The sequence below is a fragment of the Rosa chinensis genome, chromosome 6, assembly GCF_002994745.2.
Source record: "Rosa chinensis cultivar Old Blush chromosome 6, RchiOBHm-V2, whole genome shotgun sequence".
NCBI classification, from domain to species: Eukaryota; Viridiplantae; Streptophyta; class Magnoliopsida; order Rosales; family Rosaceae; genus Rosa; species Rosa chinensis.
Genome location: NC_037093.1, coordinates 57,857,076 through 57,877,883, shown reverse-complemented (window position 1 = coordinate 57,877,883; position 20,808 = coordinate 57,857,076). Strand labels below are relative to the sequence as shown.

Below are 20,808 nucleotides of genomic sequence, written 5' to 3'. Positions count from 1 at the left end.
AACGCAACAAATCTATTCGCTGAGAAAAGGGGAGAGAGAGGGATTCGAACGCTCGATAGTTCTTTGTTTCGAACTAAAATGGACGACATGTACAGCGAGTACTGCCCAATCAAACACTCGCGCGAGTACTAACAGGAAAACGTCCACGAGAGTGTCACGTGTGAGCACCATGTTTGTCTCGTTCTCTCTCTAACCCGATCTCTCACTCTTCCGCTCTCCATAAAAACCCCAAAGGCCAGAGAGAGAGAGAGACTCTCAGAGACTCTCATAGACCAAAACGAACCGTACCACCACCGAGCTCCGGCTATGGCGTCCTCTAGGGTTTTGCTCTGCTTCTCCTTGCTCGTCGCTCTGTGCTTCACTGCGATCCACGCCGACGAGGCTGATTCGAAGGAGTTCGTGCTCACTTTGGACAGCTCCAACTTCTCTGACACTGTCAGCAAGCACGACTTCGTCGTTGTCGAGTTCTACGCCCCATGGTAATGTGCACAATTCACAGCTCGATCTTTTTGTTTCGTTGATTCGGTTTGATTTGAATCGGTGTTTGTTTGCTCTGGTTTTTTTGGTTAATTGTGTTTTGGCGTTTGTGGATCTGGAATTTGATTAATTCGTGGTTTGGATATACATTTCTAGAGGAATGAATTTGCAATTCGCATCGTAGATTTGGTTTTGCTGCTGGAATTTTGGTGAATATAGGTGGATTTAAGTTCAAGGTTTAAGCTAGTATATCTTGCTGCATGCAGTGGTTGAATATGGCCTAATATCATTTGTAGATCGCTAATTCGGTGGTAAATGCTTGATTTAGCGTTTTGTTTATCTATTTTGCGAAATATTTGTACCAAACCAACATAATATGATTATCATGCATATGTAAGTGCTTATCTACGCTGAAGAAAGGAGATCTTCACTGAGTTATGAATTGATATATTTTGTACTTTACAACATTGTTTGAGAAATTATATCGTGTTAGTTGATTTCAGGTTTATGAATTCTGTATTAATTTTGATTTCTTTGTGTTCTTATAGGTGTGGCCACTGCAAGAAGCTGGTTCCAGAGGTACGGAAATGTTTATTGTTAATTTCTACAAAGCTTTTCGTTTGCATGCTATTGAGAAATGACGTTTTCCTGATTCTTTTGTGATCATCTGACAGTAGTTTCTTTATCTTTCTTTTGGTGATGTGTAGTATGAAAAAGCTGCATCTATCTTGAGCAGTAATGACCCACCAGTCATTCTAGCAAAAGTTGATGCAAATGAGGAAGCAAACAAAGGACTTGCTTCTGAATATGATGTTAAGGGTTTCCCCACAATCAAAATTCTAAGAAATGGTGGGAAGATTATCCAGGAATACAAGGGTCCTCGTGAAGCCGATGGTATTGTTACTTATTTGAAGAAACAAAGTGGTCCAGCTTCTGTTGAAATAAAGAGTGCTGATGATGCAACTACTGTTATTGGTGAAAAGAAGATAGTTGTTGTAAGTGTTCCTTGTCTGATTTTGTTTTGTGATTTGATTTAATCTCCCTGAGGATTATCAATTGGTATATTTCAGTTCTTTCATATCTTTGCAGGTTGGTGTGTTTGACAAGTTCTCTGGAGAGGAGTATGAGAAATTCTTGGCTCTAGCTCAGAAATTGCGTTCAGATTATGAATTTGGTCACACTCTTGATGCAAAGCACCTACCCCGTGGTGATTCATCTGTGACTGGGCCAGTAGTTAGACTGTTCAAGCCATTTGATGAACTTTTTGCTGATTTCAAGGTATGACAGACTTTCTGCTATATTATAAAATATATAGGGTGGGTATTAAGGATAAGATATGGGTGTCTATATATTGATATATACATGTATATCATTGACAAATATTAATGAGGTAACCATGCTGTCAGGAATTCAATGTAGAGGCTCTAGAGAAGTTCATTGAAGAATCTAGCTCGCCAGCTGTTACAGAATTCAACAATGACCCAGACAACCACCCTTTTGTTATCAAGTTCTTCAATGGTCCAAATGATAAGGTATATTGTATATTCTCTGGCATGATTTAATTCCTCCTTTTCAAATCGACTCCTGCTGGTGAATCCCGGTCTACAATGTTAGTTAATATGTTCTGGTTCTATTTATTACATTGTGATGTTGTATGTTCAGGGTCACCCAAATTTTCGTCAATCTCTATACCAAGTCTCTAGTGTCTTACAGAACCGAACACCAAACTAAGCGGAATAATGTGAATCAGGGGTTTTGGTGTTTTAATATTCACATAACTCAAACTTGTTGTCATAATCATTTTGAGTCTCTGCTCTTAAATTGGATTAATTCATTATAATACGTCTTTCAATTAAACCGCAAAATGCTTTATCACAACTTTCATACTGTGATAGGCAGTCCCCTAACTTGAGTTTTGGACTTCGTAGGCTATGTTGTTTCTGAACTTCAGCAGTGATGTTGCTGATGCTTTTAAATCAAAGTATCGTGAAGTAGCTGAGAAATACAAAGGAGAAGGCATAAGCTTTTTAGTTGGAGATGTAGAGGCTAGTCAAGGTGCCTTCCAGGTAATATTTTTTATCAGCTAGTCTTTATATACTGTGCAAATGCAGACATGTTTATTATAGGTTAAATGACATGTTAAATGGTCAATTGTTATGAACAGTACTTTGGACTTAAAGAAGACCAAGTGCCTCTCATCATCATACAGACCAATGACGGACAAAAGTTTTTGAAACCACATTTGGAGCCAGATCATATTTCAGTTTGGGTGAAGGAATACAAGGTGAGGCTTCTACTTCTGTCTTGCAAGGGATCATATTAAATTTTCCAATTTTAATTCTTTAGCATTGAGCCTATTGACTGAAATTCACACTTGCAGGATGGGAAAGTATCACCATACAAGAAGTCTGAACCCATCCCTGAGAAGAACGATGACCCTGTTAAAGTTGTAGTCGCTGAGAGCCTCCAGGACATTGTTTTCAAGTCTGGGAAAAATGGTGCGGGCATTATGTTTCTTAGTATTCTTTTATCTTTTTCAAAAAAAAAAAAAAAAAAAAAAAAAACAGTTCTGCAAGTGTACCAGGTAGAATTTACCTAGCAAACAAGGAGGAAGTAGGGATTGGTTTTGGCCATACGATGATGAAAGCAAACAAACTCCATACATGCTTGCTTTATGGTTATGCTAGGATATGTGTATAATATAATTTTGTTTACTCTGCAGTGCTGCTCGAGTTTTATGCTCCATGGTGCGGACACTGCAAGAAGCTTGCACCAATCTTGGATGAAGTTGCTGCATCATTTGAAAAGGATCCTGAAGTTGTTATTGCAAAGTTTGTAAGTTTTATCATCCTACTCTGTTTTTTTCTTTTTCCATGATCATCATTGTAATCATAGAAAATCAAAATGGCGATCCTTATGTACAATGATGCATAGATGTGCCACCAAACCATTTGGTTTCTAAGAATGCGCATGCCTCAAATTGTGGGATGTGTTTTCCACATCTTCTCCTTCCTGTTTCTGCAGATGTTAATGTTGTGTTGCTAAAGAGTTTTTCTTGATGTTATTCATTTCTTGCATTGCCTTCCCAGGATGCTACTGCAAATGATGTCCCAAGTGAGTTCGATGTGAAATACTATCCCACTTTGTACTTCAGGACAGCAAGTGGAAAGCTCTTGTCCTATGATGATGAGGACAGGTCCAAGGAAAGCCTCATTGCTTTCATCGAAAAGAATCGGGACAAATCTGAGACTAAAACTGAGAACCAAGAGTCCTCAAAAGATGAGCTCTAAAGAGGTAAACTCAGCTCTTTGTTTAGAATTGGATCACTACTACTTATCTCGTGTCTCTGTTGTTAAATGTAATGGATTTTACTGTTGAACAGGACGACGACCTTTGATGGAGAACAGACATTAGGGCCACTAGTTGGATATGATGGCGGCAGATACAATCTGGCTTTCAGAGATTGGTAGAGCATAAAAGCAATATCTGACTTACCTCCCTATGTCACTCCCATCCAGTAGTTATAGTTATGTGTTCCTTTTCTTTACCTGAATAAAATGGGAGGTGCTTTCAACAGCTACAATAGTTTGAGGGGTAGCGTAGTTGTGATAGTGTGCAGTTTTGTTGATGTAGTGACCCTTGAACGAGTTTAATTTACAAGTGTTTGAAGTTGCTATATTCACTGTTTCCATCATGAATTGCAATGGTCTGATTTTTTATGCAACAAGCATTCCTCATAATAATAATAATAAAAACAAGATGCAACAAGCTCTCCCTACTTGTTTATGTTTTCGTTAGGGTAAATTCTTTTTATAATATTTGAGGTATGGCTAATTTGATAGGGTGTTTCTAAATGTACCCAGCAAAAATCTTTATACACCTAGCTCTAGCAAACATTTGTCTAATTTCTATATTTGCCCTTTTCATTAAACAACTAATAGTAACTGGAAAACTCCCACCAACCGTATCTACTGGAGCTCCAAAAAACCCGGCGTCTCTTGGTCTTGGGTTTTGAAAAATCTGCTTGTCCGGTGGCGTTCGGAATCGGTATGGACTTGCCTTGCCGCCGATGAGTCGCTGCCGGACGGGCATTGATAGCTACTTTGCTCGGTTGTTCTGGAGAGTGGCTTTGGCTCAAGGGACAGATGGTTGTTTGGTTAGTGAGCATCAGATGTAGGCTCTATGCGTGGTGGTTGGGTTGTGCAAGGATGGCTTGAGTGGCGGCATGGATTCTGCAAATCTAGCGACGGCGGCATGGGTGGAATGGACTGAGCGGTGGTCAGGTTCCCAGGGGCTATTCGGCGGTGAGGTTTGCTGGCTGATCCGGCGTCGACTTGGTGGCTGTAGGATTGCGTGACGACGTAAGCAGGTGTGGGACGCAGGGTTCCAGCCGGCGAGGACGTGGGTCGGCGCGGCTGGATGAGGCGAAGGTGCTACACGACCATTGCGCGCTGGAGATAGGTTTGGGCTTGCTGCAGCAACCTGCTGGACCTGGAGTTTGGGCTTTCTTTTGGAGTAGCTGGGCTTCGAATTTGGGCTAGGGTTTTGGCCTTGGCCAACACTATGTTATTTAGTTTTTGTCTAAATTACAATAATGTTCCGTTTTCAGGGACAGTCTAGGCACCTTTGTGCATCTAGTTTTTTGCATTTGGTATGGTTTTGTCTGCTCAATTCTCAGTAGATCTAGTTGTACACCAATTGAGGTCTCTAGGCAACTAGATTTATTGGTTAAGAGTAAGTTGGGAGGGCCGGATCTTTCTAGCGCCTCCAGCGTAGTACCAAAGGGGGATCCCGCTATGTCTACGTATTAAATGTACAATTAGTGGGACTATTTTCTATGTACCATTGTGGGTACTACCACTATCTTCTTGTCTGCCTAAATATCAGTGGAAGGGTATGTAATGGCCTATTCTGGCTTTTGATGAATATATTTCACCTTACTGGCTCGATTTAAAAAAAAAAAAAACTAATAGTAACTGGAAAAAAAGAAAGAGAAAAAAGAACTTGCAGCGTGCATCATCTTCCCCATGGAACTTGGCAGCCATTTGCATCCCTACTTCCCTTTCCCCCCAATAAAAGCCATCTGTTTTCTCTTCCAATATGAGAACTAGAATTAATTTCCAAGAACTAGATGCTTATGCATTCCAAAGAAGAATGGAGGAATATGTAAATATTGATGATATACTCATTGCTAGATATAAATTACAGAGGTAAGATGCCCAACCAAATCTTCTCTTATGTAGAATAATAGGAGTAGGAACTTAAAATTGAATAAAGATACCTTCATCTGGTTTCTTGTTTAACAGAAAAATTATGAAATTCAGCAATGAAGTGCAGGCTGTGCAGCAAACTTTTTTTTTTCTTTTTCAAATAAAGGATAATATTGGAATAATTGGGTTAATTTTGTTAGGGCTGGGTGTACAAAGATTTTTGCTGGGTACATTTAGAAAGACCATTTGACACTTTGGTACTTAATCTTCAAAAGAGGACAATTTGATACCTGAATTTAGGCTCCGTTTGACAGTTTGGTACTTCTGTTAATTTTTTCAGTTAAATGTAAGGATAAAATTAATATTTAGAATATACATGGGCTTGGTCTTCATCGGCTTAATTCTTGGTTTCTCTAATTGTATACCAATTGGGGTCTCTAGGCGACTAGTTTTACTATGAAGGGGAGTTTGGTTGTGAAGGTTTGGGTCCTTCTTGTTTTTAGGCTCAAATAAGTGAGCACATTTGTTAGCAATGAGGGTCACCTGTCATATGCTTGGCGGCTTGTGCCATCTAGAATTTGGTATGAGACAACTTATGATATACGTGCATTCTGGCCATAGATAAGTAATGAAGTTATCTATTTTCTCAAAAAAAAAAACATGGGTTGTTGACATCAACCTTGGGTCTTCATTATTTTTTGGGTCATTTTTTTGAACTAATGAAATTTCATTGATGGAAAACTTATGCCAAGAAGGCCATTACATACCCATCCGCTGACACATGACAATGGCCAGACCACTTTGTGGAGGAGCCACAGTGGTACATAGGATAGGCCTACTATATTTGAACTTATCACTCACTTATTAAAAGCGAGCCTATAACTATGCCAAACATTTACATAGTTTATAGGCTAAACATAAAGAAAAAAAATCCTATATCTTCTCCTTGCCTTTTAGACTAGGGCTTGGAGGCTTACCTAAATACAGAACACCCAGGACATCTTCAGCAGGAACCTTTTTTGCGTTGGGAGGATTTTTGTTTTTGGCTCCCAACGGCCTACCTCTCTTCTTCTTGCCTCCAGGAAGCTCTATTTTTACCCGTTTAGGCATCATAATCTCCACAGGCACTAGCAAACCGTGTCTCCACTAATCCAAGAGATTTTGCATTAAACTTTGTAGGGAATTCAGGCATCTTCACCTTCTTGGAGGGAGCAATAGGGCTAGTTTTACCCTCCACTAAATCAGACATCAAAAATTGCAGCTTTTTTGGAGATGGAAAGGGACGATCCCTCTTTGCAGACTGGTCAGTGTCCACGGGTACCAGGACCAAAGCATTATCCTCATTAGCTTATTTTTTGGGTCATTTGAGAGAGAATGAACATGAATTAATACTTTTGGGTTATGTTAAAAATGACATAATTGAATTTTATGTTTAAAAAATTTAGTCGTCGTGATTTGAACATTCAATAGACTACTTTGGTGGATTAGACATAGTTCGGTGGAGTAGTCTCGTAGGTATTCAAATCACGATTACTATATTTCTTAAGGGAAATTGGTCCAAACATTAACTGAATTATCTTACTTTTATAAACTTCGGTACATCAAGTTTCAGAAATGTCATAACGGTACTTGAGATTCTGACCCAGACCGAACTTTGGTACCTAGAGCCGTTAGCTCTGTTATGCCGTTTTCCAGCTGGCAATTTTTTAAGGGCGCATACGTCCTTTCATGCCTTACTCTCTCTATTTCTGTGCCTCATCATCGTCACCACCACCATCAAAGTCAAGCTCTTCAATTTTCTGGGTCTCTCTCTCTCTCTGTGTACAAAAAGCAATGGACTTTATTTCGGATTTTGTATTGACAATTGCTCTGTGTTTTCCGGTACCTTTCTTGCTTTGCTTCCTTTTACCTGTGATTGTTGCGTTGTGTCCGAGCAGGAATGGCCATGTGGGAAAAAGGATTAAGAGGACAAACTATGAGGGTTTGGATGAAACTTGATTTGGGTGTCAAACTCTCCCTCAATTCTCATTTGGGCTCTGCTCATTCTCCTGATTTCGAGCTAAAGCTCTCACCTTTATCAATGGGAGACATATGTCTCGGCCTTGATGACTCCCAAGCCGTACAACTCAACGGAAAGATCAAGATGATTGCCGTACTAGTCCTCTTCTTAGTCGTCGTCTTCATCCTCTGCCTCCACCTCTATGCCAAATGGTACTGGTGGAATGCAGTGGAATATCCCAACTGCTCCGCCCACCAAACCGGCCGCAGGAAACGTCGTTTCGTCTTCGCTCAGTCACATTCCACATGACCGCTTTGTCGCAGACCTTAGTATGCTTTGATTTCACTGTTTCTGAGCTTAGTGTTCAAATTCCATCACTAGCTGAGACTTTGGCTTCTGGATTTTCTTCAGAATCACCCAATTTCCCTACAAATGTGTTGTTCTGGGGGAACCAGACCCGGGTTAGCTTCGGGCTGGGTTCAGGTTTGGAGGAAGGGACTTCAACTCAAGTGCCTTGTCCCTATTCTTTTCTGATACTTGAAGGCCAGAGGGAATGTTGGTGATTGACATACTAAGTGAGACTCCAATGGCCTCTTTAGCATCGCCTCCGCTTTTCGGCAATAACAAGTTTGAGGAGGTGGTCGGGAGTTGGGGCAAATCGTTAACCTAGAATTGGGGCAAATCGTTTGGGTGATGATGAGTAGTGGCCAGGAAAATGTGTCGTGTATTAAGCAGCGGCAAGCTGAGGAGCAGAGAACATGGGTGCCTTGAGCAAATTTCTGGGTGCCCATATCATTATGATGGTGGTTGTTGTGGTGATGGTGGTGGTAGTTGTCTTCTTAGTGGGTAGGCACAGGAGGATGGTAGTACTTGCGACTGACCTGGGGAAAATTGGAGTGAAACCTGGCGGCCATTCTGACTCCTTGACCCAAAAGCTCCACTAACTTCATACCCATCATCGCCAGAGAAAAGGGTTAGAGATAAAGATGAAACGAGAAGAGTTTTTTTTTTTTTTTTTGGGAAAGTGGGGATCAATAAAGCTGCCCCACAGCTAGCCCAATGGACTGAAAGTAGAACACACAATTAGTCGGTTGGACAGGCCTAAACAGACATAAAACTACAATGGAAAATTAATTACCCCCCGGGCTTCAAAAGAGCCAGAATCAGGAAACTATTCCTTAAAACAATAATAACTAAGGCATAGGCCCAACAAGAGGCCCAACCCACTACTGAAACCCTAACTACTGCCGTCCAAACCGAGAAGAGTTAAAGGCAAAGAGGAACTAAGAAAGAAGAATTGAGGGGAAAAAGAAAGAAAAAAGAAGAGAGGGTAAATTGGTCATTTTATGATCAAAATATGCCTGTTGCTAGGTTCCGTAACGGAGATAACGGCCCCAGGTACATATATTCGGTAGGGGTTAGAATCTCATGTACTGTTTTGACATTTCTGAAGGTTGATGTACCAAAGTTTATAAAGTGAGATAGTTCAGGTACCATTTGGACCAATTTCCCATTTCTTAAACATAAAATTCGATTATTTCACCTTCAACATAACTCATAAACATTAATTCATACCCATAAAATGATGAAGAACGGCCATCAACCCACAAAAGTCATTTTTTTATTGTGTTTTTGTACATATATTCTAAATATCAATTTTACCCTTTTATTTAACTAAAAAATTAACAGAAGTACCAAAGTGTCAAACGGAGTATAAGTTCAGGTATCAAATTGTCCTCTTTTGAAGACTATGTACCAGATTGTCCAACTGACCATACCTCAGGTACAATAGAAGAAATTTACCCTTTTCTTTAAGGTCTTTGTTCGATTCAGTGATCATAGAATTGGACACCAATGATATATATGCCAAAGCTTTGTGGTGCGACTCTTTCCCACTAGTAATTAGTACAAGCACATCTTGAAATTGTTAGATACTGTTGTTATAGGGTTTGGGATTGCTTTTCCAATGCCTACGCATGTGCTTCTCAAAATTATGTCGGGGCGGGTCGGTTTCAGGCCCAAACCGACTCTGACCAGGCCCAAAGCCCAAAATGACAACTGACTTAAAAATGATTGGATCGAATATCCATCCAAATATTCAGGTCGGCCCATTTCGGTTCAGGTCATTTTAATGGGCCTTTTTTTTTTTCCCAGCAAATGTCCGTTTTCAATTGCCTTTACTATCTTCTTTTTAACTTATATTTTCTATACAGATCAACCCAATTTCTTATATCCTTTTTTTGTTTCAAGATGAAAGTCATAAATTGATCGTGAGAATGTGAGAACAAGAATAAGTCAAGTAATAGCCCAGATTTGCAGATTACAAGATTACATACAATAGATCATTTACAAATCTGGGAGAATTAACAAATCATATCAATTGCATGCGGAGTGCAAAGTTCTTAAAAAAAAAAAAAAAAACTATAATAACAAGGATGGGGCTATTGCCACCCTATTAACTACTCTGTTCACCCTACAAGTTTCTTAATTATTGAAGGACTAAAATACTCTAATATAAAATTACAATAAAGGACAAAATCTTATTAAAAAAATACAATTTATTTTTCTTATTACACCTTACAGAACACGTACTTAAATTTCATTCTTAATTAATCTCTTCATTCATCGTTAAACCCTAACGATTTCTTTCTTAGCATTCATCATCTTCGATCATTCTCATGTTATGCTAACAAAAAAAGAATCAAGACCCAATGGAGGCCAATGGAAAAAGAATTTGAGTTAAACCATAGTACCCTACATTGGAAAAGAGTATCTTAGGTATTGTAAATGGGTGAAGTGAACTAAGTAAACTTGAAATTAAAAAAAAATATATGTAGGGTGAGAAGAGAATGTAAGGTGAAGAAAATAGTTAGTAGGGTGGCAATAGCCGCACCTTAATAACAACAACAAAATATCAAAGCTGTAAACATAGATTCTCAATTCCCAAATAGCATCGCAAAACAAATTCCTGACTTCATCTCAACCCCTCCAGATCTGCTATGATTCCATATCCTGCAACACATAATTTAAAAACATAAGCCATAATTTGAATTATCTATTATATAAATCCAAATAGAAAAGATATGCAAAGGTTGAAGACGGTAAAAGAGAGAGATAGAAGCGCAGCTACTGTGACGCGATACGTGGATGGATCTGATGATGCAGTGGACGTCATGTTGAGGGCTTGATTTTGGTATGCAGACGGTGAGAGAGAAGAGGGTGAAAGAGGGCTGAGAAGTGAGAGAGAAGAGGGTGAGAGAGGGCTGAGATGAGAGACAAAAGAGTGTGAGAGAGGAGTGTACGTGTGAGAGACGACTGAGGTGAGAAAATGAGAGAAGCTACTAGGGTTGTTAGTATTTATAGTAGGTGGTAAGATCGTGTGTGGTAAGGTGCACGTGAAATAAGCCTTACCCACTAAAAGTTTGACAACACATTAAAAAAATATACATATATTTTAATTCGGGCGGTTAGTTTTTTTGTGGTCGGTTTGAATCACAAAACCGGGCCCGAACCTGAAAAATCCGGTCCAATTCGGTAAATGAAGTTTTCAATATTTTTTGCAAGCAGTTTAGTTACAGAATAGGAATTTCAGTCCGGTTCGGCCGGTTTTTGAGTCCAAATTGGTTTTTTGCCCACCCCTACTTAAAATTATATATCTTTATCAAAACCCTTTTTTTTTTTACTTTTTCAAAAGTGTTCCTTAGTGTCCAGAAAGTGAGAAAACAATCTCAAACTTGTCTAGTCACTGTTACTGATATTGGACAAGAAGTTCATGCAGGTAACTCATGCAGGTAACATATGTCGACCTTTGTCAACAAAATATTTACAAAATAAACTTCCACGAAATATTCATTGGTAGAAGTTCCAAAGATTTTGTAGTGCAGTGATGGATGCTGCATGTTTTAAAATGATCTTGTTACTGCTTACACTCTAATTAGTCATTTGTGTTGTTTTATTACTAACAAAATTATTTATTTATTTTCAAAAGTGATAAACAAAAATAGAAAGTTCAAAATTATTAACAAATTGTCCAAGTCTGTGAAAATTGGACTCTGATTTCGTCTTCTACCAAAGAAAAATAAAGGGATTTTATCTATTTACCCAATTTCTAGAGATTTTTTTCCCACTTACTTCATTAAGTGTTTTTAATTCCCACTTACCCAAAACACTCTCAGGAAGTCTTCCCTAATACCCTATTAAGTTTTTTTTTAAGACTATTTTACCCTCACTCCTTTGTTACTTAGAAAGAGAGAGAGAGAGAGAGAGAGAGAGAGAGAGAGAGAGAGAGAGAGAGACCATAGGAGACTTAGCCGGAGCCCCGTCACCGGCTACCGGATTCCTATCACTGGTCTTCGAAGTCCGGCCAATTTTCACCGGATTCCGATCACCAGCCACAGCCCACAGGACTTTTCTGAAAACCTCACGGAAAAGGTTATTGCCCCCAATAGATATCTATTTCCCCCCAATAGACGTCTATTTACCCCCAATAGACGTCTATTGTCTCCCAATAAAACTTTCGGTCGCTGGAATGAGAACTAACATTTCTAAAATTAGACAAATAAAACTTTGATTAAAGAAAAAAAAAAGAAAAGATTATATCAATTCAAAACATCTATTGCCCTCCAATAGACATTTATTGCCCCCAATAGACATTCAAATCTGATTTGGGCACCCAAGTCCTCTTCTCCCTTCTTTCTGGTTGCAGACCCGACTACTTTCGGGGAGGCTGGGGTCGTGGTTGATGTCTGTGCCGTTGATTCTACAGCCTAGTGCTCGGTGAACACCTTGCTGTAAGAAAACCAAACTTGAATGCCGGCGACGATGGAGGTGACAGAGAGAGAGAGGAGAGAGATCGAGGTGTGTTGAAAAAAGATACGAGGCATGAGCTAAGGTACTCCGCCGGATCGGGTTCTGCAAAACGATGGCAGCTGGTGGTTCTACGTCTTCGACGAGGTTGATTGGAGCAACAACGATGACTGGTGGTTCTGCAAAACGATCGGAGTAGAGGCCGAGAGCGTCGTCGACGCAGCCGGGAGCGACTCGAGAATCTCCTTCAGGTTATCCAGTAATTTTCCGGCCATTTTGGTACCCTCCGGCATCGAAGCCTCAGTCATGTAGCAACCCCGGCTTGGAGGTGTCGGGTTTGAGTTGTCGCCGGCGTCTGGAGAGAGAGAGAGAGAGAGAGAGAGAGAGAGAGAGAGAGAGAGAGAGAGAGAGAGAGAGAGAGAGAGAGAGAGAGAGAGAGAGAGAGAGAGAGAGAGAGAGAGAGAGAGAGAGAGAGAGAGATGAAGTAATTGTTGAATTGAGTTGAGGGCAAAATGGTCATTTGGTGTTAATTTGGGTAGGTAGGAATAAAAATCTGTTGCTGGAGTAAGTGAGATAATTTTTTGCTCAATTCTATGCTTTTTGTCAAGGACCAAAAAATAAAATCTAAGAATATGATTTCTGCCAAGTCCATAACTTTATTCCATTTTTTTTTTTGAGAATGAACAAAGTTCATTTTATATGTTTTAATTCATGAAACAAATTTTGCCGATGAAAAACTAGTCAATAGATTTCATTTATATTTCTCAATTTAAACAAATGGTTTTTGCCAACAAAAGTATCCTGAGTTATTCCCGATTATAATCGCACATGAATATCAGATTTTTCGTATTCATAACGCATATGTAGTGCATAACGCATAACTGCACATATTCATCAGATTTTTGGTTTTGTTTTTTGTTTGTTTCACTGTCTGTTAACGCGTCAGTGCACGCTCTGTTAACAGAGCCCAGGTGACCACCCACTATTTATATAGTTTAATTTTCCGAAGAATATATGTCGGCACTATAAAAGTATAAATATGAAGTTTCAAATCTAATATGCAAGTTGGAACCAATCAGCCGAAGTGGTATTAAACTAATAATGTCATGCATGGAACCAATCATATGATTATAAGCAATATTTTATTTTGAAAACCTTAATGCCATAGCCAATATGCATGTTGGAAAGCCAGAGTTCGTAGCTAGAGGCTGAGCGTTTCCAGATCTGAAAGTTGCTGGAAAGGAATGACGTTTGGTTTCGGCCATGACTCGAGTACGTAATTCATCGTATTTTGAACAAACACTTCAACTCCAGATCAGAAACAACGCAGTGATCTCGGTTAGAAAATCATTACATCAGAAGCCAAGCATCACTACAATGGTTGAACTGTTGAAGGGTTCATAGCTATCGAGAATCTGATATTAATAGGAGAAGAATGCAAACTTGGCAGCAATTAATTAGTCCTCCCCCATAAACTTGATTATGATCATATACCACCAAACAAATACATACATATGTTTATATAAGACTATCACCACCGCCAAACCAACACCAACACCACTAGTACTAGTAGTAGATCTATGGTCTATGGCTCTATGCTACAACTAAACCTTTCATCTTGGGTATTCTGTCTGATGTTTCAGTAGTTACTGCCTTCCTCTTGCTAATACTACTAGCATTAGTATTATTCATCACGCTACCCTTATTGATCTCCTCATTGATTTTGCTTTGGCCATCGTGATCATCATCACCGATCTCCTCAACTACGAGATTGTTGCTACTGTCAATGCTGGAAGAAGGTTGGTCAAGGGTTTTAAGCAAGTAAGGCTGAAGCTTCTTCAAATCTGATATCTGAAGTGGCTTTAAGAGAAACTCCTCAGCCCCTTCTTCCAAGCACCTGCACCAAGTCGTATTCGATCAGTTTTAGTTAGATCACTATTTACTTGGGTAGTAAAAGAAATTTTTCTAGGGGAAAACGTTACTTGTACTGTTTTAAATGAATGCGGAATTCAAATAACAACACCATTATGATAGTGTTACTTATGCTCCTCTAGTGGAGCGCAAGAAATTCTTGAGGTTTGCAAAAAGTACCAGCAAAATAATTGTAATCAGAAAATTAAGCGCAGAAACTTACATGTTAATTCTTGAGGGAACATTCTCTGATGACATGACTACGACTGGTATGTCTTTCCAAGAAGATCCCTAAAACCAAAAGACTAGTATAAGCAAGAAAATTTCAATGTGGGTTCTAAATTCTTTTCTAAACTGTCTTAGGGCTAGTTTGGGATTACTGTGACTTAAAAAAAAAAACTGTTGTTGCTGTGTTGTGAGAATAATTAGCTGTGAATTAAAACAGTTTCGTGTTTGGTAAATAATATTTTTAAAAGTGTTGTTAATACATAAAACAACTTGAAAGTTTCTATTGTGACCTCCAAATCTCTTCACTTGACCTCACTTTATTATGAATTATTAAATGACATATATAACCTACTATAAAATGACTATTAAGGACAATAATTATACCAAAAAAATATTATATTTATTTTATGTAGACTTTCCAATTCAATAATATTAGATTGTATTCCTTATTATTTTCCTTATCTATTTTCATTTTCTAATTTCACTACATACTCATTAAAGCATTCATATATATTTAATAAGAATTAAACAAAAAATGCAGGAAAAAAAAAACATTAAAAAACTAATAATTTTTTTTTTTGAGAATAAAAACAAATGATTTCTTCATTTTTTTTGCACAGCTAAAATAGAGAAAAAAAATAAAAAATATATAATAGTTCATGGCATTTTCTTATTGATTAGACATTAATTTTTGAAACTCAAGTTTGATTAAGAAATGTATATTTAGTTAAGATTTATAGAGTGGTTAAATCATTGAAATGACTAATTTTTTTTAATTTTAAAGATAATAATTTGTTTGCAAATTATATGAATTAGGTTATTTGAGGAAGTTTAGTGAGGTTTAGTGAGTAAATTTAGTATTTGAAAATTTTGATAAGAGGTGTAAAAAGCATAGAGGTCAAATGAGTAAATTTGGAGGTTCTAATAGAAAAACTCAAACAACTTTAGAACATGTTTTGATCCATAGTAGTTTCTAAAATCACATTTAGGCTGCTATCTAAAATTTATAATTTTCAATCAAAACTGCTTTCTATTTATTTACCAAACATAATAAAATCTAAAATTTTAAACAAAAACTGATTTTTTGAAAAGCAAAACAATCCCAAATGAGACTTTAGCTAAGCAAATCTATTAGGGTCTCGTGACCATTTATATATGTTAATAAATCAATCACTACATGATTAAGAAAGAAACAAGAACAGTGCGTTGAAGAAATTATGGTAGTTATGTCGGTTATAGTGGTTGACCTTGACCCTTTTCAGCAAATCATAGCCGCTCATCCCGGGCATACAGTAGTCTGTCATGATCAGATTGATGACTTTTGAGCCCTACAGCGTTTGATTCAAATTAAGAAATGATTAGTACGTTAACACATAATTAACCTAAATCAATATAAAAACCATTCGTCAGCTCCTGTTTAAGGTGTGAGGGGCAAAGCCTGACAAAAATCTGGTACCAAAATCCATCAGACTAATTCCATCACTCTACAAAATGTGTCATTATCAATTACTAGCTCCTCTTCTTCTGATTCTTCACAAAAAAAAGAAGAAAAAAAAGGGACTGGAATGGAATCATTTCTCTAATAAAGTAATAAACCTAACTGTCTAACATGGGTACAACTTCAATGTTCGCATTTATGGTACAAGCAGGTCATATCAGAATCCAAGCAAAATTGGGTCCATTACCATTTCCAAGCTTAAGCCTTGTTCAAATTCAGTACTAGGCTTTGCCCATTTTTCATATGATAGGTCATCCATCAGACCATCACCCCCATCTCATATTTGGATCCATTGTCAGATACAAGATTCCAAGCACTATATTATTTTTCCCAGGAATTTTCTAACAAATTATCCCATGCAACAGAGATTTATCAGGGAATTGAGATGATTAAGAGCTAGAATTCCTCACCTCTTGTTCTGATGACGACTGCTGAGGATATGGGGAAGTGAGTGAAGATGAATCTGTAGGTTTTTGGTCATCATGATCAATCAAACCCAGATATTTAAGAGCTTCATCCCCAGAGTCCACACAAGTCACTGCTTACCACAGAAAAAGAAAAAAAGAAAAAAGAACAAAAACAACCAGATAATCAAAATCAAATACTAAAACACAGCTAACCAAATTAATAACAGATGCAAATATCGGATCATCAACAAACAAACAATCGCGATATTCTTGATGTCATGTAAATATATGCAATGATACATACCTTTGTATGAAGAACCTTTGAGGAGCCTCTCCAATAGCTTCCTGTCTATAACACTGTCATCTACAGCCAAAACATGGAAATGTTGTTGCTGCTGCTGCTGTTCTTGTTGTTGCTTGGAGTCTGCAACATCGGATAATGACTTCATTACCTCCATCTTTAGAGTAGAAGCTGATGAGATATTGAAACTGAAGCTTAACTAGCTAGCCTCTTGGATTTCAATGGCCGTTAATACAGAGTCTTTGGCAGCTGCTTCTGTATATTCCTTGTATATATACCAATGCAAAGCTTAGTTTTGCAGAGAGAGAGAGAGAGAGAGAGAGAGGCGTGCCTAAAGGGAATGAGAGGTGGTGTGTGATTATTCCTTATTAAGTTGGTGGGTGTATATCATATATATCATGACAATGAACCAAATGAAAATTTGCTTTTTCAATTTTTTGAAATTTCTTTTTCAAGATGTTGTTTTGTTGTGTGAGTGTCATGAGAGTCATGTGTCATGCATGTGTTTTCTCTAGTGTTCTCTCATGTTTAATCTCTCTCTCTTCCTCCCTCTCTCTCACTAGATTCTCTACTCCACCGCGTGAATTGGTACAACCACTCATATCTTGTTCTCTTTTTTCTCTCTTTTTCTTTGTTTGATTGCCAAGGAAAATCCGGAGATCTATCTCATAATTTTAATCCAAAATTTGGTCATGATGATGATGAAAAGGAGTTGATTTTGGGGGTGCAAATTGGATTTGATTAGGGAGATAGGGATGGGACTTAGACAAAAGTGGTTACCACTTGCTTACTGCAGCTAGATCCTTGGCTTCAAAGCGTTGGAATCAAAAGTATTTTTCAACTAACAGTTACGTGAAGGCCTAGTAGCCTAGTTACTTTGTTTAGAAATGTAGTGTGGTATGTACGTAGGATTCATGGAATGTACGTGTGACGATCAAGTTGCCATGAATAATGGAATCACGGAAAGGCATGAGTATTAAGCCTGCTTAAGTTTTTCTTATCACCTCTATTTTGGCCTATAACCTACGATTCTTTACTTTCATCTAAGTGAATAGCAAATTAAGAGCGTGAACTATTATACATTATGTTATTATACGTACTAAAGTGTAGTTTCTTTTAGAGTCAGGCAGTCAGCTTCTTCATGGTGAATTAGGAAAATAGAGCATCATCCGCACGCTCACGATCTTCTAATTAATCTTAAAATTATATAAAATATATTGAGAATAATGTCTCACATCATAATTGTAACATCTCCGATCAAAGATTAATTATAAAGTATTTAATCTTTTCTTCCATTACCGAATTATTTTGAGTCGAATGTTCAAATGCATTATAAACTACAGATCATGGAAGAAATTTAGGACCCGTTCAAACAGTGTGGCTATATTTCAAATTCTGAACTTTCTCAAGTCTGTTATATGGTAAATTTCATAATACGGTATAAACTATAGTATATTAGTTCCTAGACTCTCCGCAACTTGTATAAACTAAAGTACATTATATTAGTTCCTATGATATGGTAAGGTTTTAATAATGCTTTTAAAGTCCGTATATGAGACTCAACTATAGGAACAAAACAGATAAGAGATTCCATACGATAATCCAATCAAACTTTTAGGTAAACATGGTGTCATATATATTGCATAAGAATAGTTAAAACACATTAAAATATTTCATGTCGATTGAAACGACCAAAATGGAAGATCTTACTATTCTTGACAAACTAATTAAGCATGATAAAATCTACAAGGGACCACAACAAATACTAATTTGATGATAAATGTCAGTCAACCACCTAGTAGAGTTATTGCTTAAGATTGTTTTAGGGGGCTCATTAGTTTGAAGTTCATAACTTCTATAATATTTTTTTAACATCTCTATACGTTAGAGATTATAGTCTAATATTCAACTGCATACTTCCCATTCATACACTAGAATACTGAAAGCAGTTACACTATTACAATAGAAGATGAATTTTTTTAATGAAATTGGAGTAGATGAAAAATAGTGATGCCAAAAATGAGAGCGAAGCAAACATATATTTTCTAATGAAATTTATTGGTTCTTGACTTCTTGTCTCATTTTTCTAATCTCGTTTCTTATGCCAATGAAATTCAAATTTATAACCTCTAACTAATCACCTTCAAATTGGGTCAACTATAGAGTAATATACACATGGTATCATAGTATTGTATATATGGGATGAATAATACTATGCAATATTCATGATTTTAATCTTGTGGGGTGAGGGGACATGAAATAAATAAAGGTTAATGGTGGGGGCGCCACAGAGCAAATTGAAGATCTTATGTGGGCCTTAGAAATATAATCTTTTTCTTACTGGGGGGTCCAAATTTTAGCCTTGTGCTGCAAAATCTTCCAAAATTCGAATCTGTTCCCATCGAGGGTGTCCAAGCAAGAAATGTTGATTTCTCTTTAATGCTCTCTCTCTTCTGTTATCTGTTCTCTGTGAGAAGTCTGAGGGATCATATTCATATCGCTAGCTCTTGTTGTTCAAACCTTTTCATACTCGAGTAGGAGTAGGACCTTCCTCTAAGCTTGTCTGCCAAGTCTTGGTTTCACCATGTGTAACCCTAATTATACGCTTTTGTTTGGCTGCTTCACACTAGACTAGTGTGTGACCACTCAAAACTCTTGGACTCATACTCAGTTTCAATTTCCTTGTATCTACAATGTATCACGACTGTAGTGTTATAGATGCGAACTGTTCATCTTTCGTGAATTCGTACACAAAAAAAACCAATATCTGATATATATGTACTTGTACGAATTACGATCCACCCAGATCTAATTGCAGATGCCTTTTTCTTTTCTTTTTGCTTTTGAAAACATATACAACAGCCCCAATAAGTTCTGGAAATCTGCAGACTAATAATAAGAAGCTGTCGACTCTCTTCACAGAAAATTCAACAGCTACATTTTCAGCCTCATACATCTTGGAACATAGTCAATCTGAAATATGAGAATCTTTATACAAAAGCAAAGCGTGTTTGTTAGCCATCTCTCTTTTCGCTTATTATTCCTCAGACTGTTCTGTAAATTATATATATCTGAGCACTGTATATCACAGCTGCTTTGACTAAATGAAAGAAATATGGGACCTGTAATTCTCATTAGAAATCTAAAAGATATTTCTGTTCTTGACCGTGTTTTCATGGCTTTCCCTAATCAGATCATGCATGAAGAAAATCATGTGAGATGAGATTTCACTAGATCTTCCCCCTATTGGGTCCCCAAATTTCTTTTCACTTTTGTTCATAGATTGCGATACAAATTAATTTCATATGGGAATTGGGATGGACCATAACATTGTACAAAACTTTCACTTGACTTGGCTCCACCCTCTGTCTTGGTTCATAGTCAACAGCAAACAATATATACTTGATTGAAGGTTCTTTTGGCTTTGTTTAATAGGAGGGAACAAATAAATAATGGGGTTAGATGGTAATCTTCTTTTGCCATGATCATTGAACAATATAGTTTATTAGATTGTGTGACAAAATAATGTTGTTTCTATATGGTATATTAATTGCTAATAAAGATTTGCTCAAAATTGATCGATACAAAATCTTGTATTTCACATGTGAATTTAGTAAAATTAATATAATGAAAATTTATATTAGACGTTGTAGATTTGACCGCCTCAAGTATAATTAATGAAGCAACATGTCGTAATTTTTTATATTGGTTGATTTTTTCACAAAAAATAAAATATCTTGCGATTACCCGAGCTAAATGGCTTTTACTCAATAATGGACACTAATATCTCTAAAAAAAAAAAATATTGAACACTAATATCGAACTTTCAATGCTAAGCATGTTATGCGAAGCGACAAATAAGTCTCTTCATACACGGGTCTAATAATGCCGATAGCCCCAATATTAGTGTCTTTGATATCATTCGTTATAATTCAAGAAAGACTTTTCACTTTCGAGATTTCAAATATTTC

The 20,808-nt window shown here is 37.3% G+C and overlaps 2 protein-coding genes, 1 long non-coding RNA gene and 1 pseudogene across 3 annotated transcripts; 2 read left to right on the top strand and 2 right to left on the bottom strand.

Moving 5' to 3' along the window:
- Window positions 1–212: 212 nt before the first annotated feature.
- LOC112172242 (protein disulfide-isomerase) lies at window positions 213–4,175 on the top strand. The gene is made up of 11 exons (XM_024309509.2): window positions 213–479; window positions 1,026–1,056; window positions 1,185–1,472; window positions 1,567–1,755; window positions 1,884–2,009; window positions 2,406–2,543; window positions 2,642–2,761; window positions 2,858–2,975; window positions 3,200–3,312; window positions 3,567–3,771; window positions 3,860–4,175. Exons 1-10 carry the CDS (start codon window positions 307–309, stop codon window positions 3,765–3,767), a joined length of 1,497 nt encoding a protein of 498 aa, XP_024165277.1. The 5' UTR covers window positions 213–306; the 3' UTR covers window positions 3,768–3,771; window positions 3,860–4,175.
- A 3,155-nt stretch (window positions 4,176–7,330) lies between these two features.
- LOC112171652 lies at window positions 7,331–8,356 on the top strand (annotated as a pseudogene).
- A 2,122-nt stretch (window positions 8,357–10,478) lies between these two features.
- On the bottom strand, window positions 10,479–10,987 carry LOC121049700. Its single transcript, XR_005801095.1, has 2 exons — window positions 10,817–10,987; window positions 10,479–10,698 (listed from the first exon to the last, which is right to left on the bottom strand). It is a non-coding gene; the product is annotated as an uncharacterized LOC121049700 (long non-coding RNA).
- A 2,921-nt stretch (window positions 10,988–13,908) lies between these two features.
- LOC112173132 (two-component response regulator ARR17) lies at window positions 13,909–17,204 on the bottom strand. The gene is made up of 5 exons (XM_024310694.2): window positions 16,841–17,204; window positions 16,540–16,667; window positions 15,879–15,959; window positions 14,627–14,694; window positions 13,909–14,389 (listed from the first exon to the last, which is right to left on the bottom strand). The coding sequence occupies exons 1-5, from the start codon at window positions 16,992–16,994 to the stop codon at window positions 14,086–14,088; spliced, it is 735 nt and encodes a 244-aa protein (XP_024166462.1). The 5' UTR covers window positions 16,995–17,204; the 3' UTR covers window positions 13,909–14,085.
- Window positions 17,205–20,808: the final 3,604 nt, after the last annotated feature.